Source organism: Lonchura striata, chromosome 1, assembly GCF_050655825.1.
Source record: "Lonchura striata isolate lonStrDom1 chromosome 1, ASM5065582v1, whole genome shotgun sequence".
NCBI classification, from domain to species: Eukaryota; Metazoa; Chordata; class Aves; order Passeriformes; family Estrildidae; genus Lonchura; species Lonchura striata.
Window position 1 is genome coordinate 85,566,099 of NC_140703.1, and position 16,935 is coordinate 85,583,033.

At 39.6% G+C, this 16,935-nt stretch overlaps 1 protein-coding gene across 5 annotated transcripts in view; it reads left to right on the forward strand.

The window, feature by feature from the left end:
• Window positions 1-8,408: 8,408 nt before the first annotated feature.
• Window positions 8,409-16,935, forward strand: part of PPP2R3B (protein phosphatase 2 regulatory subunit B''beta) — a 52,913-nt gene continuing 44,386 nt past the window's right edge. Inside the window, exons 1-3 of one of the 5 annotated variants that reach the window (XM_085557265.1) lie at window positions 8,409-9,242; window positions 9,720-9,806; window positions 10,509-10,871. In XM_085557265.1, the coding sequence (XP_085413391.1) occupies window positions 10,524-10,871 (348 nt within the window). In that variant the 5' untranslated portion in view covers window positions 8,409-9,242; window positions 9,720-9,806; window positions 10,509-10,523. Of the gene's footprint in view, window positions 10,872-16,935 lie in introns of all 5 variants that reach the window. The other 4 variants (XM_085557237.1, XM_085557255.1, XM_085557231.1 and 1 more) reach the window with 4 other exon arrangements.

Sequence of the window (16,935 nt, forward strand, 5' to 3'; positions counted from 1 at the left end):
CTTCTTTCAATGTGCACTTTTCTCATTTCCATAATAGTCCCACATTGGATCTATACCTTGGCAGTTGCTGACTGCTGTCACATTCACTTCTTTTTTCAGTTGGTAGTATTAAAAGGTAAATGTTAATTACAGGGACTATTTCTATAACCTTGTCTCTGGGACAGAATATTTAGTTGGTAACAGTATGGTTCATCACAGCTGCAGCCTATTTGATAAATGCTTCTTAAAAGCCAGACTCCTTGTCTACTGGATATGCTGCCTCACTGAGGACTGGGGGAGTAAAGCAGCTCAAGATAGCCATTGTTAGTGCTCCTCCAGTGCTCTTTTCAGACCAAAGGACAAACATGGTTGTGACAGGGTGCAAAATACTCTGGCCCAGCGCTCAAGAGGCTTTTGTTCTTCGTCTGTGGTGCTAACCCCAGGGAGTCTGGAGAGGAGCAGAGGTTCCCATGTTAGCTGGCACAGCACGCGTGAGCTGCTGATACGCTCTGAATGTACGCCAGCTTGGGTAGCAATTTAATAAAGCAGCTGAAGCTAATGCCATTTTTTGGCACCACATAAAAGAGTTTGTTGTAGGGTCACATATATGCATATAAAGGGTCATGTACCAGCAAATTTTCAGGAAATAGTAGACATGCACATTATTAGACTGAATTGCTGTCTGGCTCCAATATCTAAAATATGTAGCCAGCTCTTAACCCTACGTCTCAGCATTCTGATGCACTTAAATCAGAAAAATGTGTAGGGTTTCTGTGTCTTAAGTGAAGTTTCTAGAGTAGGAGAAGAATATCAAGAAAGTAGCACCAGATTCTATACAAAAATACTCAGAGACCAATACTGCTGGAATTAGTGCCACTACTGACACAATATTTGATTAATAAACACTTTTAAAAGTCTGAAATTTCCTCTAAAATCTTGATTTTAAAGAAATTATCTGGGGCTCTTTTTTTTTTTTTTTTTTTTTTTAGGATTTTTGAACAAATAATTTTGTATTTCCAATACTTTCTTTGCAACTAAAAGGACTCCTTTTAACATGCACGTTTAATGGAAGATAATATTATTACATAATCATGGGACTCTGGAGCTTTATAAGAAAAACACTATATCTTATTAAACTTGTGATAAAATTATTGGTGTTGGCAACCTTGCAGACATATGCCTAGAGCTGCACAGTGTTTTCCTCCTCTAACTACTGTAACTAAAAGGACTTTAATGAGAGCAAAAGAATGTGGCTCTGTCTGCCCAGAATCTTTTGGAATTTTCACTTTTCCCTAATGAAAATGAAAACAAATACTTTTCTCTTTTTTTCTGTAAGCTTTTATGGACATCTGAACTGACTTTCATAATGAAGAAGGATTAAACAAACTCAGGAAAATTATAAATGTGGTTTGTATTAGTGTACTAATTAGCTCATAAATTTAGAAATAGTTAATCTTTTAGTTTTGCTGAATGAAAATAGCGGTCAAATAGCAGATCAGATCTTGTAAATGGAGTAATGCAGCAGTGAATTAAACCCCCCAGAGCATAGGTGTCTGATCTCATAGCATTATGAAAACTGGAAATCTTGCTACTGACTTTGAAGAGCACAAGGTGAATTCAGCCAAAGTTTTAAAATATTACTCAAGCAGCCAGATACCTAGAAAATAATAATAAAAAAATGTGATTTATTAGGTGTGTACTTCTCATTGTATTGTAATCCAACAAGTAACTATATTAATTATTTTTAGTTCCATGAGCGATCATAGCAGTGGTAGCTGGCAAAATTCTGTGGTTTACTGCAGCTTCTATTTATTGCATGTATTTATGTATGTGGATATTCAAAAGACCCTGCCCTATAAATAGTCATGTTATTACAGAAACAATTATGGATACCAAGTAATGAAAATATACTTGTCCATTACACGATTTGCATTTCTTTAGAACTGCCAACGTAGAAAAAGAGTAGAGGTGCCCCATTGATAATCTGATGAAATAAAGAAAGTAGATTCTATCCCAAAACAAGTTTAGGTCTCAATTCTTCAGACTGGGTCCTAGCCAGGTGATGGAGATGCAGGAGCCAAGCACCTGGGCATGGTAGCAGACAAGTAGCTGGCAGACATTGCAGGCTGCTGGATACAAGAGCTCAGAGTCTTCTCTCCCCTTTAATGACTGCACCAGGACAAGGTTAGAAGAGAACTGGGCTCAGTAACACTCAACGTGGAGAATGAATGGACTCCCATTCTCACACCCCATAAACATCCTCATGCACACCTTGTTAAACACCACCCCAGAGACTGCATTTCAAGCAGGTTTCCATAAACTCCATGTGACCTGGATACAATGCTAGATAAAACCATCGGATAAAATGCAGCACTAGAAGTATGTGAACCTGGGATTAGAAGATCAGGGTGACTTAATGCAGAACCAGTCTTCACATCTGGACTGCTGTAAACATTGCTCAGTCCAAGGCCCCCATGGAAAAAAACCAACACACCAACAGTAATTCAGTAAAATGCATAAGAACTGCTCATTGCTAGAGCTCTACAGTGATATGCAGTAGGAATTAATCTAAAAACATAATGCAAACAACTGCTGAATAAATTTTTTTGTTTGGCTTGTAGTGCACCTGCTCTTACAGAATCAACATTTCATACTCTTTTTTTTCTTGCAGAGATGTAATATTCCTGCATTAAACCAACTGCTCAGGTAAGGAGAGAGCCAGGGACAAGGCCTTATTCTAACTACATGGTGCATATGATAAGGAGGAAACAAAATGTGTCTGCAAGTACAGAACATTTAAATGCCTCTACTCACAATGAAAGCTGGCAGGTTACAAAAGAATTTGTAATTATATCTCTTATTTGCTCTTAAAGGAGTTGTGCACCAGCACAATCAGATCCTATATTACTGCAGTATTCTACCTCAAGGTGGTAGGAGACAGAGAAAATTCAAGCCTCAGATCCCAGTATTAGGCTCTTCAGAGAGCATTGCTTGCTGCCAAACATGTGCACCAAGTCAGCATTGCTGACATATCTTTGCCTGCTTATGATGCTACTTCTGGAGGCCATATGACCTACAGTTCACCATTCCAGCTCTATTTTTGGTAAGCTGCCAGAAGAAAGCATGGAGTGGTATGGTTAGCTGGTATGGGTACATAGTTCAGTGGATTACCAGTTACTACCGTTTTCTTAATATTTATCTTCATTTTAATTGATGCAGCATAAGGCATGTAAAATCCTCTTAATTCCCCCAAATTACTACCAGGACTAGGAATCTGAGTGACAGTACATTAGACTTTATCCTTCACTTGATGGAAAGTAACATATACACTCCCCTGAAGTCTCCTTGACTGCATACCATAAGCAGGTTTACAAGGAACCTCAATGAACCCATCTGGCTAAAATTTCCAATAACAACAACTTAAATAAAAGTGACTGGTTTGTCAGAGATATTCAGCACACCTGCTTCCAACTAAGTTAGCACATCCGGAAATCAAGACATAGTTATTTTAGTACCTATATACAGGTTAGAACTGGACTTCACATGCCTAAATTTCAAAGTTGTGAACTATGTCAGCAAAAGGATTATAAAAGAATTATAAAAGTAAAAGCCAAATCAAAATGCAATAATGTCCTTAAAGCAGCATTCAAAAGCGGTACTGTAGTTCTCTTCTCTGAGTGACAGGCTATCATAGTTTAACCGCAGTCATCAACCAAATACTACACAGCTGCTCACTCACTCCCCCACCAGCAGGATCAGGGAGGGAATTGGAAAGGTAAAAGTGTGAAACTCATGGGTTGAGATAAACACAGTTTAAGAAGAAAGGCAAAAGCTATGCACGCAAGCAAAACAAAACAATGAAATTAATTCACTGCTTCTATGGGCAGGCAGATGTTCAGTCATCTCCAGGAGAGCAGGGCTTCATCATACAGAACAGTGACATGAGAAGACAAGAATCATGACTCCAACAAACATTCCCCCTCTTCCTCCTTCTTCTCCCCTCTTTATGTACTGATCATGATGTCATATAGTCTGGAATATCCCTTTGGTCTGTTGGGGTCAGCTGTCCTGGCTCACAGTCTCCCATGCATCCATAGTCTGCTCATCAGCCTGGCAGTAGGAAAAGCATAAAAGGCCTTGGCTCTCTGTAAGTCCTGCTCAGCAATGACAAAAACATTTCTCCATTACCAACCCCATATTCAACAGAAATCCAAAGCAAGCTCATACTACCCCTGTGAAGCCCAGATATACCAGCACAAAGGCACATGAAATGTTCCAGAATAAGGAGTCAGAAAGATCCTGCAGTGAACTGTATTTTGATCTCAGACGTGTTCCACCTCAACCTGCCACTCTGTTTAAGGATGATAACTGCTTTTGAGATGGGATGAGAGTACATCTGACATAGCCCTGTGCAAGCAAGTAAATATAATTCTCCAAACACATTTATCCTATCTAATTTTAGATTTCTAAAATGTAGTTATATGTACCTCAAATTCTAATTGAGATTCTTATTAAGTAGTGGAGAGGAACACTTTTAAGTCATGTTACAGCTGATCTAGGTTAGATGTCAACCTCTGGATAACATTTATCAGGCCTTAGAAATGTTGCTTTAGCACAGAGAGATTGGAGACATCTCTTTATTACCTGTATGTCTAAGTTGTACAGACCCTAGGTTATCAGAAAGAAGCCCAGCTCTCACTTCAAAATGCTGGTAAGGAATGGAAATATTCCTTATGAACACCATTGTCCTGTGCCACTGTACACAGTGACAAATAAAGGCAAAGGAAGACTTTGATATTTAGCCAGGAACATATATTGACAGTACTGCTAATATCACACTTGCTGAGTCAATACTAGTGAAGCAAAATGAGAAATTAGCTGTAGGCAGCAGAGCCAACAAGAGCTGGATGTGGCTCTTCAGTTTCTGCACTGGGGTTAGTACCTCCACACACAGCATGAAGGGAGGTACCGTGCTACACCTGTATGGTATCCTAACTCCACTGCACTGGGCTGTTGGGCCCAAGCACTCCTGTTATTAATTGGCTCAAGTTACATCAATGCACCACTCTGCTGCACTTATTAAACAAGTGCCTCACCTAAAGCATAGTCTGTGTCTTTTACAGCAATGCTAAGTGTGACTCCATCACTAAACTTTCAGGTATCAGTTAGATATTGCATGCTCAGTACTTTAATATTTAATAATTATTCAGTGGATTTTTAAAGGTGACCATCCTTAAACCATATGGATACATTTCATTAAAATGGTAAGACCCTAGAACAGATTTTTGTTTTCCATACATTGAAAGCAATGTAAAAAAGGTTCAGCTTCTGTAGTCACCATGTCAAGCAAACAAAAGGAAATAGCAGCAAAAAGGATTTCAAGTTTCAATTCTCGGTGGAAGATCTGAACAAAGAGGTTCAATTTAGGTATTTCTCCACTTTTGCCCAAGTTTGAGCCCCTGTATCTCTACAAACACACACCCCTACCAGTAGACACACTGCTGAGTAGAGCTGATTCATCCAGACACAAGTTCAAAACATCTGTCTCAATTACCAGTTCTGGTACAATCTGGTGAGGATGACCAAAGTGTTTTCCTCTTAACAGAAGGCAGATGTAATTGATTCCTCTCTCACACCAGTGTTATCCGTGACACTCTAATGACGTCAGAGCTAGAAATGCTTTGAATCTACACTAGCATGCATGAGAGAACACAATGACTGTGTGCATCTCTCAGAGGGTTTATTTAATTTCTTTTTTTCTTATTTCTCATGTTCCTCTGGGAGATCTCATTGCCAGTTTCAACAAAGGGCATCATCTCTTTGCAGATGATATCCAACTCTACAACTCTGTCAAGTCAGTCTCTGATCCCCTTCTTCCCACCTGTCTTCAACATGTCAATCAACAGATGGCTACACCATCACTAAGGAATGCTTCAAAGGCATTCAAAATGTTTTAAAAGTCCTCTTTGTTCCATGTCTCTTGCTCTGCTATCAGTCTTCATAATTCAGCCCTTCAGTTCTCTGCCAAAAATCTTGCTGCTATCCATAACATAGGGTTTTAAATTTCTTTTCTCTACTTAAAAGCTACTTCCATATTATATACAGATTTATCCGTACTTCGACATCTGCTTCCGCTGTGTTATGTTGAATGTTTTACTCCAGTTTAAAAAATGCCATTTTGTCCACTGTGGCTTTCCAAAAATATATTTTCTAACTTCACCAACCAATGGGCAGGAAACATAATACTACCCCTACTTCAAAAAGTGGAGACTCCCTCAAGAACTTTCAATGTCTTTTTAAGTGCAGAATCTCATTTTGAGATTTGTGAAAATATATTGAAAATATATTTCAGTGTCTACAGCTGGAAGCTAAAGCCTTCTGATAGAGTAATACTGGGTTTTTCCAGATGACTGTTATTATCAAAATATCATTCTGGTATTACCCAAACATAATTGTGCTGGACTGTACCAGATTTCTCTCACAGCATCTTGGCTTTTGTTTCTCCTCAGCCCTTTCTTATCTCTGTATCTTTTCTACAAGCTTCCAAAAATGAGAAAGCAAGCCCATTCCTTCACTTACCCCATTTTATTCTTACTTGCATTTTCAAGCCTTCCCTTCAAACTACTGTATCATCTTCGGTTCAGTACAGCCCCATTTCCACAACATTAATGTTCCAACAATTTGTAATAATAACCTGCCATAAATCTGTAGTGTCTCTGCTGGTAAAGGAATTGGCAGAATGTAAAATGGATTAACAAAAGTGAAGTGTAGCCATATGAGGAAAACTCAGTGCAGTGGAAATAGGGAATGTGATGTAAATATACCAATGAGTCACTGATGTAAAAAATACCAAAGGAAAAAAACTATATGGGCCAACAGACAACCACCTAAACCCCACTGATAAATGCACCCAGGGAGACTCAAAGGGGTGCCCCTGAAAGCTGACAACCACAAAATCCCAGTGTATGTTTTCCAGTACAAAAAAGGGGCTGCAAACAGATTGGCGCACATCATTCTCTTAGTAAGAGGATTATCCTTCTATTTGTTACTGCCTCCACCTCCTCTTTCATCCTATCATTTACAATCCTGTAACACTAGTGGTAACCATAGCCATTCTGTAGAAAGAGCATTTAGTGTTCTCCTTTTAACAGCATTTAGCAGATGGAACAAGCTCACTTTCACAGAACCACAGAATGGGTAAATTGTGTGGAATGGATTACAGTGGGTCATCCGATCCAGGGTCATCCTAGAGCACATGGCACAGAAGTGCATCCAGATGGTTCTTGTACATCTTCCATGAGGGAGACTCTACAACCTGTCTGGGCAATCTGGGCAATCCGTTCCAGCATGTGTGGTTACCTGCACAGTAAAGACATTCTCCCTCACATTCAGGTGGAGCTTCCTGTGCATCAGTTTTTGACCCTTGCCTCATGTACTAGTGGTTGGCACCACCAAGAAGTGTTTGGACCCATCTCCTCAGCACCCCCACTTTGGATATTTATACACATTAAAAAGGTCCTCTCCTAATCATGTCTTCTTGAGGCTGAACAGACCCAGCTCCCTCTGCCTTTCCTCTTAACAGAGATGCTCCTGTCCCTTATTCTCTTTGTCATCTTCTGCTGGACTCTCTCTAGGAGCTTCACGTCTCTTGGGTTGGGAGCCCCGAACTGGACACTCCAGATGGGACCTCACCAGGGCTGAGGAGAGGAGCGGGATCACCTCCCTTGACCTGCTGGCAGTGCTCTTCTTTATGCATCCCTGGATACCACTGGCTTTGTCCCCAAGGACACACTGCTGGCTCAGGGACAGCTTGTTGTCCACCAGGACCCCCAGGTCCTTCTCAGCAGAGCTGCTCCCCGGCAGGTCATTCCCAGCCTCAGCTGGTGCCAGGGTTATTCCTCCCAAGGTGCAGGGCTCTGCATTTGCCTTTGAATTCCACAGTTCTCTGACCCTTTTTTTCTGTCGAGGTCTTTCTGAAGGGCTTCGTGTCATCAGCAACCTTGTTGAGGAGACACTCTGCCCCTTCATCACTTTGCCGGCTCCTCTCAGAGAGGCAGTGAGACGCCGAGACCTCGTCAGAGCTGTAAACTGCGCACAGGGCAGGGCAGGGCAGGGCAGGGCAGGGCAGGGCAGGGCAGGAAGGGAAGGGAAGGGAAGGGAAGGGAAGGGAAGGGAAGGGAAGGGAAGGGAAGGGAAGGGAAGGGAAGGGAAGGGAAGGGAAGGGAAGGGAAGGGAAGGGAAGGGAAGGGAAGGGAAGGGAATGGAAGGGAAGGGAAGGGAAGGGCAGCGCCGCGCCGCGCCGCGCCGCGCCGGCGGCCCTGAGCGGCCCGTTGCCATGGCGACCGGCGGCCGCGTCCCGCGGGGCGGAAGGGCCGCGCTCTCGCGAGATGGCGGCGGCCGGGCCGGGCCGGGCCGGGCCGGAAGGAGGCGCGCGTTTGAAGGCGGCGGCGGCGGGAAGGGGCGGCGGCGGAGGCGGAACGGGGAAGGTGAGTGTGGCTGTCTCCTGGTGTGGAGCCACGTCGCTCCTGAGCTGCCGCCGCGCCGCTGCCGCAAGGCGAAGTGCGGGGCTCGCCCCAGGGGAGCGAGCCTGTGGCCGCAGCGCCGGGCTGGCCCTTCCCCAGGACCGTTTCTTTCCAGGCGAATGGCGCTTAAGGATGGCTGAGCGCAGCCGCCAGTGCCGTGAAGGTGTTGAGCTTAAAAAACTAAGGAAACGAGGTGGACTTCATTGGCAGAAAGAGAATAACTCAACTGAGAAGTTACAGCGGTTTGGAAAGTTTAGGTGGTGTAGTAGTGTTAAAAGGCTTCTAGTTCTTCCGTGGGACGAGGATGAGCTTTAGGTTTTAGTAGGATGTTCGCTTGCTAGGTGTGAAAAACGCCAATCACTTGGGTTTTAAAATTTTAAAAGTTTAATAATAATAAAATGGTTATAAAAATAGTAATACAATTAGAGTAATAAAAATTTAGAGTTAGGACAATTACAAGACAATACAAAGCAGATAATTACGGACGTCCGGATGCTCTCAGACACTAAGTCACGAAAAGCATACCATGTGAAAAAAGGAATCACACTTAAAACAATACACTATTGCATATTTATATATACTTCATGGTTATGCATACATTCTATTTAAAACAAGAAACTGTCTATTATATGTCAACTGTTTCCTTTAATCCTCACAGCATCTTCGAGTCTGAGGAAGGCCTGAAGAAATTAACTTCTTCTGATAGGAGAATCATAAATTCCTCTTCTCTGGAAGATTTAGGTGTTCTGGGACTGTTATCTTGAAGCGAGTATCTCATTCCTTTAAAGAAACCCCACATACATAGTTTTTATTTTAACCTTATGTTATAACCTAAAACTATATTTAACACACTATTTGAGAAAATTAATGCAGCATAACTTTCTAACATTACACATATAATATTCATTTTAATATTTGTGATAAGCCAATCATAAAGTATGCATTTTTCACACTGTTACTCATTTCCAAATTGAAGTGCTTGTTTTAAAGCTTGTTTGGCCAAGTATTTGTATATAGAATCATTTAGGTTGGAAGAGATATCTAAGATCATCAATCATATATATTTTATTATATGATTTATGCATATAGATCAAATTCTGTGAAGGGCTTTTAAAAAAACCACAAACATGAGGAAGGATATATTTTCATTTGAACTGTACCAAATCATTAAGTAAATGGATGCTGAAAATCTTTATGGTAACTTTGGTTTATTCTCAGTGTTTCATTCCAGTCCTCTGTCTTTTTAACACCAAAAAAAAAAAGAAAAAACCTGCCAAAAAACTACTAAAAATCTGTTTGTTTCAGGTGAGTAACTGAACCTGAAATCACACTGTCATAATTCTTGAGCTACATTGGATTTTACATTAGTTTTGAAAAACTGCAAAAGTGAGTGTCAAATAGGACGTTTTTAAAATACCAAATTACAGAGCTTTGGGAATCACTCACATGAGGGGATGCAAGATTTTAAGTCCCTGTCACAACCTCAGAATGGAAGCTGAGCCTTCAGTCTTAGTTCTAAATCTCTTGACTGAAAGACTTGCTTATTAAATCTTATTTGTTCTATCACCAGGGTTTAGCATGAACTGCTTAGATATTTACTTCTTAGTATGTTCAATTATAAGCATTTTCAAGTCTTATTTTTCATAATACATATGTTTTTAACACATATTCTTAGAGGATATTTGTAATATTTGTTAGCTATCTCTTTCAGAAAGCCCAAGTGCAGTTTCTTGGTCTCTAGTCTCCACCGTTTACATAGTATGCTTTTAAAAGAAGTTATCCATTATTTAAAAGAAATTGTTTTGTTGGAATTGACTCTGATTTTTGGCTTACACTTATAAAATGTTGTTGAAGTCACATGTTAAAATATAATTCTCAACTTTTGTTGATACCTTGAAGGAATAAATATTAACATTTTGTTAAATAATGCCTGTGAAACACTGAAAGGTGAATGGAATATTTATATGATTGTCAAATATTTACTTTGAATTTGAACCAACAAAACAGGAGAACTGGCAGAAAATGTCACCTGGAAAAGTTCTGCAACCTGCAGTGAAAATGAAGGTGGATGAACTCTTTTTGTGCTGGTTGAGTCAGCCTGCAACTCAGCTAATACTGAAGGACTGCTTGAGAAGAATCAAGAATAAGGAGAAAACAGAGTTTGGTAATGCAGATTTAGGAAACAGTAAAAATGAGAGCTTCACCAGTAAAAATTCCAGTTCCAAGCAGTGCATATTAGGAAATACCAGGTTGCCTTTGATGTCTTTGAGTCCTCCTCAGCTTTCTACTACTCTTCCATTGGCGACTCCAGCTAGCTCAAGGAACATTTCTAATGTTAGAGCAACACATCGATCCTCAGGGACCAAAGAAGTAAGTTTGTTTCTTATTAGATTTATTTGTTTAAATGGAACTGACTTTTGTGTTTGTGGTATTGGCAAATTGTGTAAGTAAATAGTTTCCCCAGAGGAGGTATCAGGAGTGGACTGAAGCAGCTGCACTGAACTTAAAATACCAATGTTTGTATGTCATTAGTGTTAGTGGATAGGTGGCCAGAGATTCCATAAGATTATCTTGGGTCCTTGCTATCTAATTGTGGATGAATTTAAGTCCTGTGTTTGTGTTCGTTTTATAACATATTGCCTTGACTGCAAATATTCTTTTGTCTAATGATACCAGGCACTGTTGTTAGTACAAGACTCAAATTTGGCTTCACTGGATTTGCATATTAACAAAGTAATTGTTTTGGTACTGCATGGTACACTCAGCACTTCCTTCCTAATGAGCTCTTTATTTAGAACAGACAATGCCCTCTCTGCAAGGATAACAACCCTGCCCCCAACCTGAAATATTCTTTTTAATCTTGCAATTCAGTTCAATCTAGTTTCTAGTGCTTTTCATAAATTATAAAAACAAAACTGGATAGAAAATGTTGTCATGATTGACAAAGTGTTGCTTATGAATGATCAATGAATATAGAATTATAGAATGGTTTGGACTGCAAGGGACCTTCCATACCATCTAGTTCCAACCACCCTGCCGCAGACAGGGACACCTTCCATTAGACCAGGTTGCACAAAGCCCCATCCTACCTGGCTTTGAATACTCCCATGGATGGGAGATGCACAGCTTCTCTAGGCAACCTGTTTCAGTGTCTCACCATCCTCACAGTAAAGAATTTGAATAATTTGATCTAAACTTAGTCTTTCAGTTTAAAGCCCTTTCCCCCTGTCCTGTCACTACATGCCCTTGTACAAAGTCCCTCTCCAGCTCTCTTGTTGGTCCCCTTTAATTACTGGAAGGCTGCTCTAAGTTCTCCCCAGAGCCTTTTATTCTCTAGGTGGAACAACCCCAACTCTCTCAGCCTGTCTTTTTTGGCAAGATACTGCAACCCTCTGTCATCTCTGTGACCTTCCTCTGGACTAGCTCCTGCAGATCCACGTCCTTCTTATGCTGAGGACCCCAGAGCTGGGTACAGCACTCCAGCTGGGGTCTCACCAGAGCAAAGTAGAGGGGCAGAATCACCAACCATGCCCTGCTGGCCAGCTGATTGACTTTACAATAATAGCAACTTGTGTTTATGTTTAATTACCAGCCAGACAGCAGGGCATGGTGATTGATTTACTTTTTTGTTGTTGTTCACACTGTTATATTTCCTGTTCTAATGAAATGCAGAAAGCCAGTCAGCAGCTGCTCAGTTTATTCTTGTATCAGATAAAAGCAAGCAAAGGAAGAGTTTCTGTGAAAACCCACTGTTATTTACTATACTTGATCGCTAACTTGTGTACTGTAATTTCTCTTCATGTGTCTTGGTTGACTGCTTGAAGTAAATCCCATAAAGAAGAACTAGAAGAGATTAATGAAGGGTAACATCCTTGACTTAACTGGAATTGTTTGTATAGTGCTGAGAGAGAACCTAGAGGGGTTGGTTGTTGGTTGCTTGAGTAGATTGGGGAGGGAGAATTTCCAAGCAGTGAGAAATTTATTTAGGTGAACTGAATCTTCATCCAAATGTTTCTTAATATCTAAGTGTAAATTGCATTTGCAGCTGGTGTCAGGTCTTAAATACCATCAAGAATGGCATGTTCTGCCATGGCAGTGTATCTTCTCTTAGAAAGCACAATGTACCCCACTTTCTTCCACAAACTACCTCATGCAGTATCAAAACTAATGCCTCTGCTGTTGTGCATCTTACTATGTTTCTCAGATCAAACCACAATAGTTTTACCTACCTCATAAGAGTTTTAAGTAAGTTTGAGGCCCTTAACTTGTTTCTGTAAGTGGAAGAAAATGTTTCAGATACTGGAGTGTTTCTACAGTACAAGCTAATACAGATTTAAATTCTAAACAGCAGTCCTAGAAAATGGTGGAAGTTAATGTGCATAGCTCTGTGTGCATGAGGGTGTTAATAGGAAAAGACTTTTACATCCAGACATAAAGAGATGGAGAATTATTTCTGTTTGGACTATGTAAGTCAACTTAAGCATCTTACTAAACTTTTCTGCATTGTGCACTGGAAGTCTAATAAGGCAGCATACAAACAGTTAACTTACTTTGGCATGATACATTTTCCGTATCACTGAGCTAAATCACTGCATTTGATTATGGGTAAGGCTGCTATATCCCATTTTCCTGTTTCTTAAAATGCTCCTGCGACTTTTTTGAAGGATACTAAACAATCAAGCTGATTACAGAAAACCACCATCTTTAAGTAATTACCAGGAAGTAAATATGAAAGTGTAGAAAAACAACAGGTTTCTGTACTTGTTAGCAAAACGCGTTTGTCTGAACAGGAAGCATTCTTAATTAGAATCTAATTAGGTATGTAATATTTTATACTTTAAACAGTAGCATATGAGGAAAATAAGTTGGCATGCTGATGGCGACCATTAAACAGCATCAAATGTACTGTAGCTGTCAGCTACTGTATTCAAGGAGATCTTTGCTTTTTTCAAGAGATTAGCTTGTAACTGAAGCCTATGGGTTATACTTTATCCAAAATTCAGAAGTTGGCATGTATTTTGCTGAAACACTGATGTCTTGTCAGAGGAGAATTTGCTGTCTTTCAAGACAGTTGAAGCCCTCCCCTGATTAGCAAATCAAAAGTATTTATTCCAATAATGAAAGAACCTGCATGGTCTGTATGGAATTTTTTCATCTGGACGGGTCACTTAAAGCTATGCTAGTAGTAAACAACTTAATCCAAATGCACATTTTAAAATCTGTTCAGAACTCTACCATGAAAATTCATCTTTCAGTGTGTTTTAATGCAAATGAAAACAAAACAGTGTTTGTTTAGGGATTTCTTTTTCCTTTATGGGAGGTATTTTGCTTCGCTTGCATGGTGCCATTCACAGTGAGGCAGATATCTGACTGTACCCATTGTGTAAACATGTTAATTGCAGAGTTGTGGTCACTTTGGTTATGTGATGTGAAGTGCTTGGTAGCACTGGGTATTCTGCAAGTAGGCCTGTGATTTCTATGTACTATATGCTTCAAATAACAAAAACTTAGAGACATAAAAAAACTTCAGCATTCAAGTCTCAAATGTTTTCTGAGTGTATTGTTGAAGAAATTCCAGGGCTGTAACTTTCAAACTAGAAGGATAGCTGCTGTGAATTTCTTCTAACTCTTATCACAACTGTAGATTTAACAGTGTTTCTGGCACTCTAGATTATCCTAAACACATGGGGCATACATGTGTACAGTGATGAACAGTGTATACATACAATTGTACACTGTTCATCACACTGTCAAAAATGCCACTCCTCAAGGCCTAAAAGGTGCCATGGGCAAGATGTTTAATCCTGACCAGCTGGTGTGCAAGGCATCTGGGGAAACAATTCACAGAATTCCCTATGGGCATTTTGTGGGCTGGTGCTGCAGAGAGAATGTGATATAATCAGTAATACTTCAAAGTTATCTTCCATTTCTCTGCAGGGTCAACCTTTGATATAAAGGTACTTCTTGAAGTAGTTTCACTATATCCTTTATTTGATACTGTTCCTGCTTGTTGTCCTCTGGCAATTAAAGCTCATTTTCCTCTGATTTCTGTAACTTGTAAATGTTTTTACTTCTTTAATATATGGCACTTAGCTTTATCATTAATAACATTCTTGCCAAATTTTTGTAATCAGTTACTTGATTTAAATATAGTAATACTGCCATGATCCATTTTAGTTTAAAGGGAGTTTCATTTTTAGAATGAAACCTTTTAACTTTGACTGAAGCCTGAATAACATTTAACAGTTGTTTTTTGAAACAAATTAATTCTGAGAGTTTGAGGAGACGGTATCATCCTGCAAGGTGTCTGCATCTGAATTGCTGCCTCATACACGTTTGTACCAGAGCACTGTTAACTCCAGAGCCTGGGCTGTGTGAGCTGTGTTAGCATTGCTCTGCACACCAGGTTGTGCTGTGTGGTCCCACACAAGCACTCCCTAACTCTGTATCATGCAAAGACAGTGTTAGTAGTGCCATGTCCCATCACTAAGTGGGGAGGATGGTAGACTTGGCTTTCAACTCAAGCCCGTGACTTAAAGGGAGACTGTAAATAACCTGGTATCAAACTGATGTACTTTTACAATGATAACTGGGTCCTATGAGAGATGTCAGCATTAGTGTGATCCCAATAAAGCTCCTTCTATGGTGCCAACAAAGGAAGGTCAGCCAAAAGTTCTTATTAAAGTCTGGAAGAGTGCAGCTATAGGTGTTCCTGTAAAATCATTATTAGTTTTGAGTGGGGTGCCATAATAGTATTCAACATAAGCAGCACTGGTAGTATGTTGTGTTATTCATCTTAAGCTTTGTGGTACTGAATAGCTTGGAACAGAAGAACCATTGTCCTAATTAAAGAACTGTTCTTTTTATTTATAATTGGGAAACTGAAAGTTACTCACTGTTGCAGGGTTTTGATAGTGCTCCTTATTCTAACTGTATCTTGTTACCCTGGCATGTAAATGTTACACTTGTTAGTGGTTATATTGATTTTGTTTACACGTTGTGCTTTATTTTTAAAAAATAGTAAACTTTTGTCCTTTTCCAAAGTGGCAGTTGCACTTGTATCCTACTGGAAACTCATATTTTTATATGCTGCATCCAGTCTTTAAAGTTTTTGACATTTCTAGTACTGAGAAATGGAAATCAGAATTGTGTGGCGTTCTTCAAGTTTGAAGCTCACCTGAATCCTGATCCAGAATGATTAAAATTAATTCAGTTTTGAATTATGACATTTATTAATGATAGTTACATCTTTGTAACTGACACTTAAAAGCAAACAAAAAAATGTTCAAAGCTATATCATCACAGCTTACAGATCATTACTTCCAGTTGCTTCTCTGTTCAGTCTTTTAAAACAAGTACACTTAATTACAGTTTTACATCAGTCATTTACATTAGTGTATTTTTTTCACAGATAACTAATCTGAGGAAATTAGGTATTGATATAGAGGTGATAGCCTTTTTGCCCTTTTTTTTCTCCATTCAGGGATGCTTGAGAACCTCTTCATATGCCTTACATTTACTCTGAGCGAGAAATAAACTAGAGGCCAAAAGTATGTATGGGGTTACTTCAGTATAAAATCATAAATGCAGCTCATCCAGTGAACTAGTTTTTCTACTGTTGTTTCCTAGTCAATGGCAGCACAGGATTTTTCAGCAAGTCAAGTTATGAGAAAAATCTTCAAAATGCCAGTGTTAAAATCAGATGATGAGTCTTGGCAAATTAAGAGGTTTTGCACATCCAATTGTTTTAAATAAGTTGCTTTATTTTCATTATATTTAAGTTGTTGCATTGATTCAAGAAGATACTAATTAAGCATACTCATTGTTTTTCACGGTCAGCAACAAATGGTTACTAAATTTAGTGTTTTAAGTGTGGCATAATATATAAAGAACTCCTTTGTGTTGGGCTGTTAGTGTGGTGTTCTTGTCTTTCAGTTAACCACATGGTACCAATGTCTGGTAGATAAGATTAATTTGTATCCTACAAACAACAGATACAACTTAAAATCTATCCATTGAAACCTACAGTGACCAAGACGTCTTTTTAAAAATGTCTTCCAGTACTTAATGTTAGATGTGCCCCTTTTGCATAGCAATCGTGAAAAATAGCTAGAAACTGTAGAGCCATTCATGTACTGCTTCTTGACCACAGGTACTTGCAGGAATGATAAGCTCTTGGGATATGTGTCCCATTAACCTTGTGCATGCTGTTTAGTTTCATTTTATATGTAACTAGCCTTGCATGTTTGTTCTATGGAGATCCTGCTAGTAACTTTGGCTGATTTCAAGCTAAGTGGGATGAACTGGAAGTCTAAATGGGAAAATGTAGGGAGAAACATTGAGTGGGTGCTGAGGAAGTCATTGCGAAATATTTGCAAGGTGTGCTCAGTGTGAATTAGGTTCAGTTTGACCTTATTGACAGAACAAGGCTTGT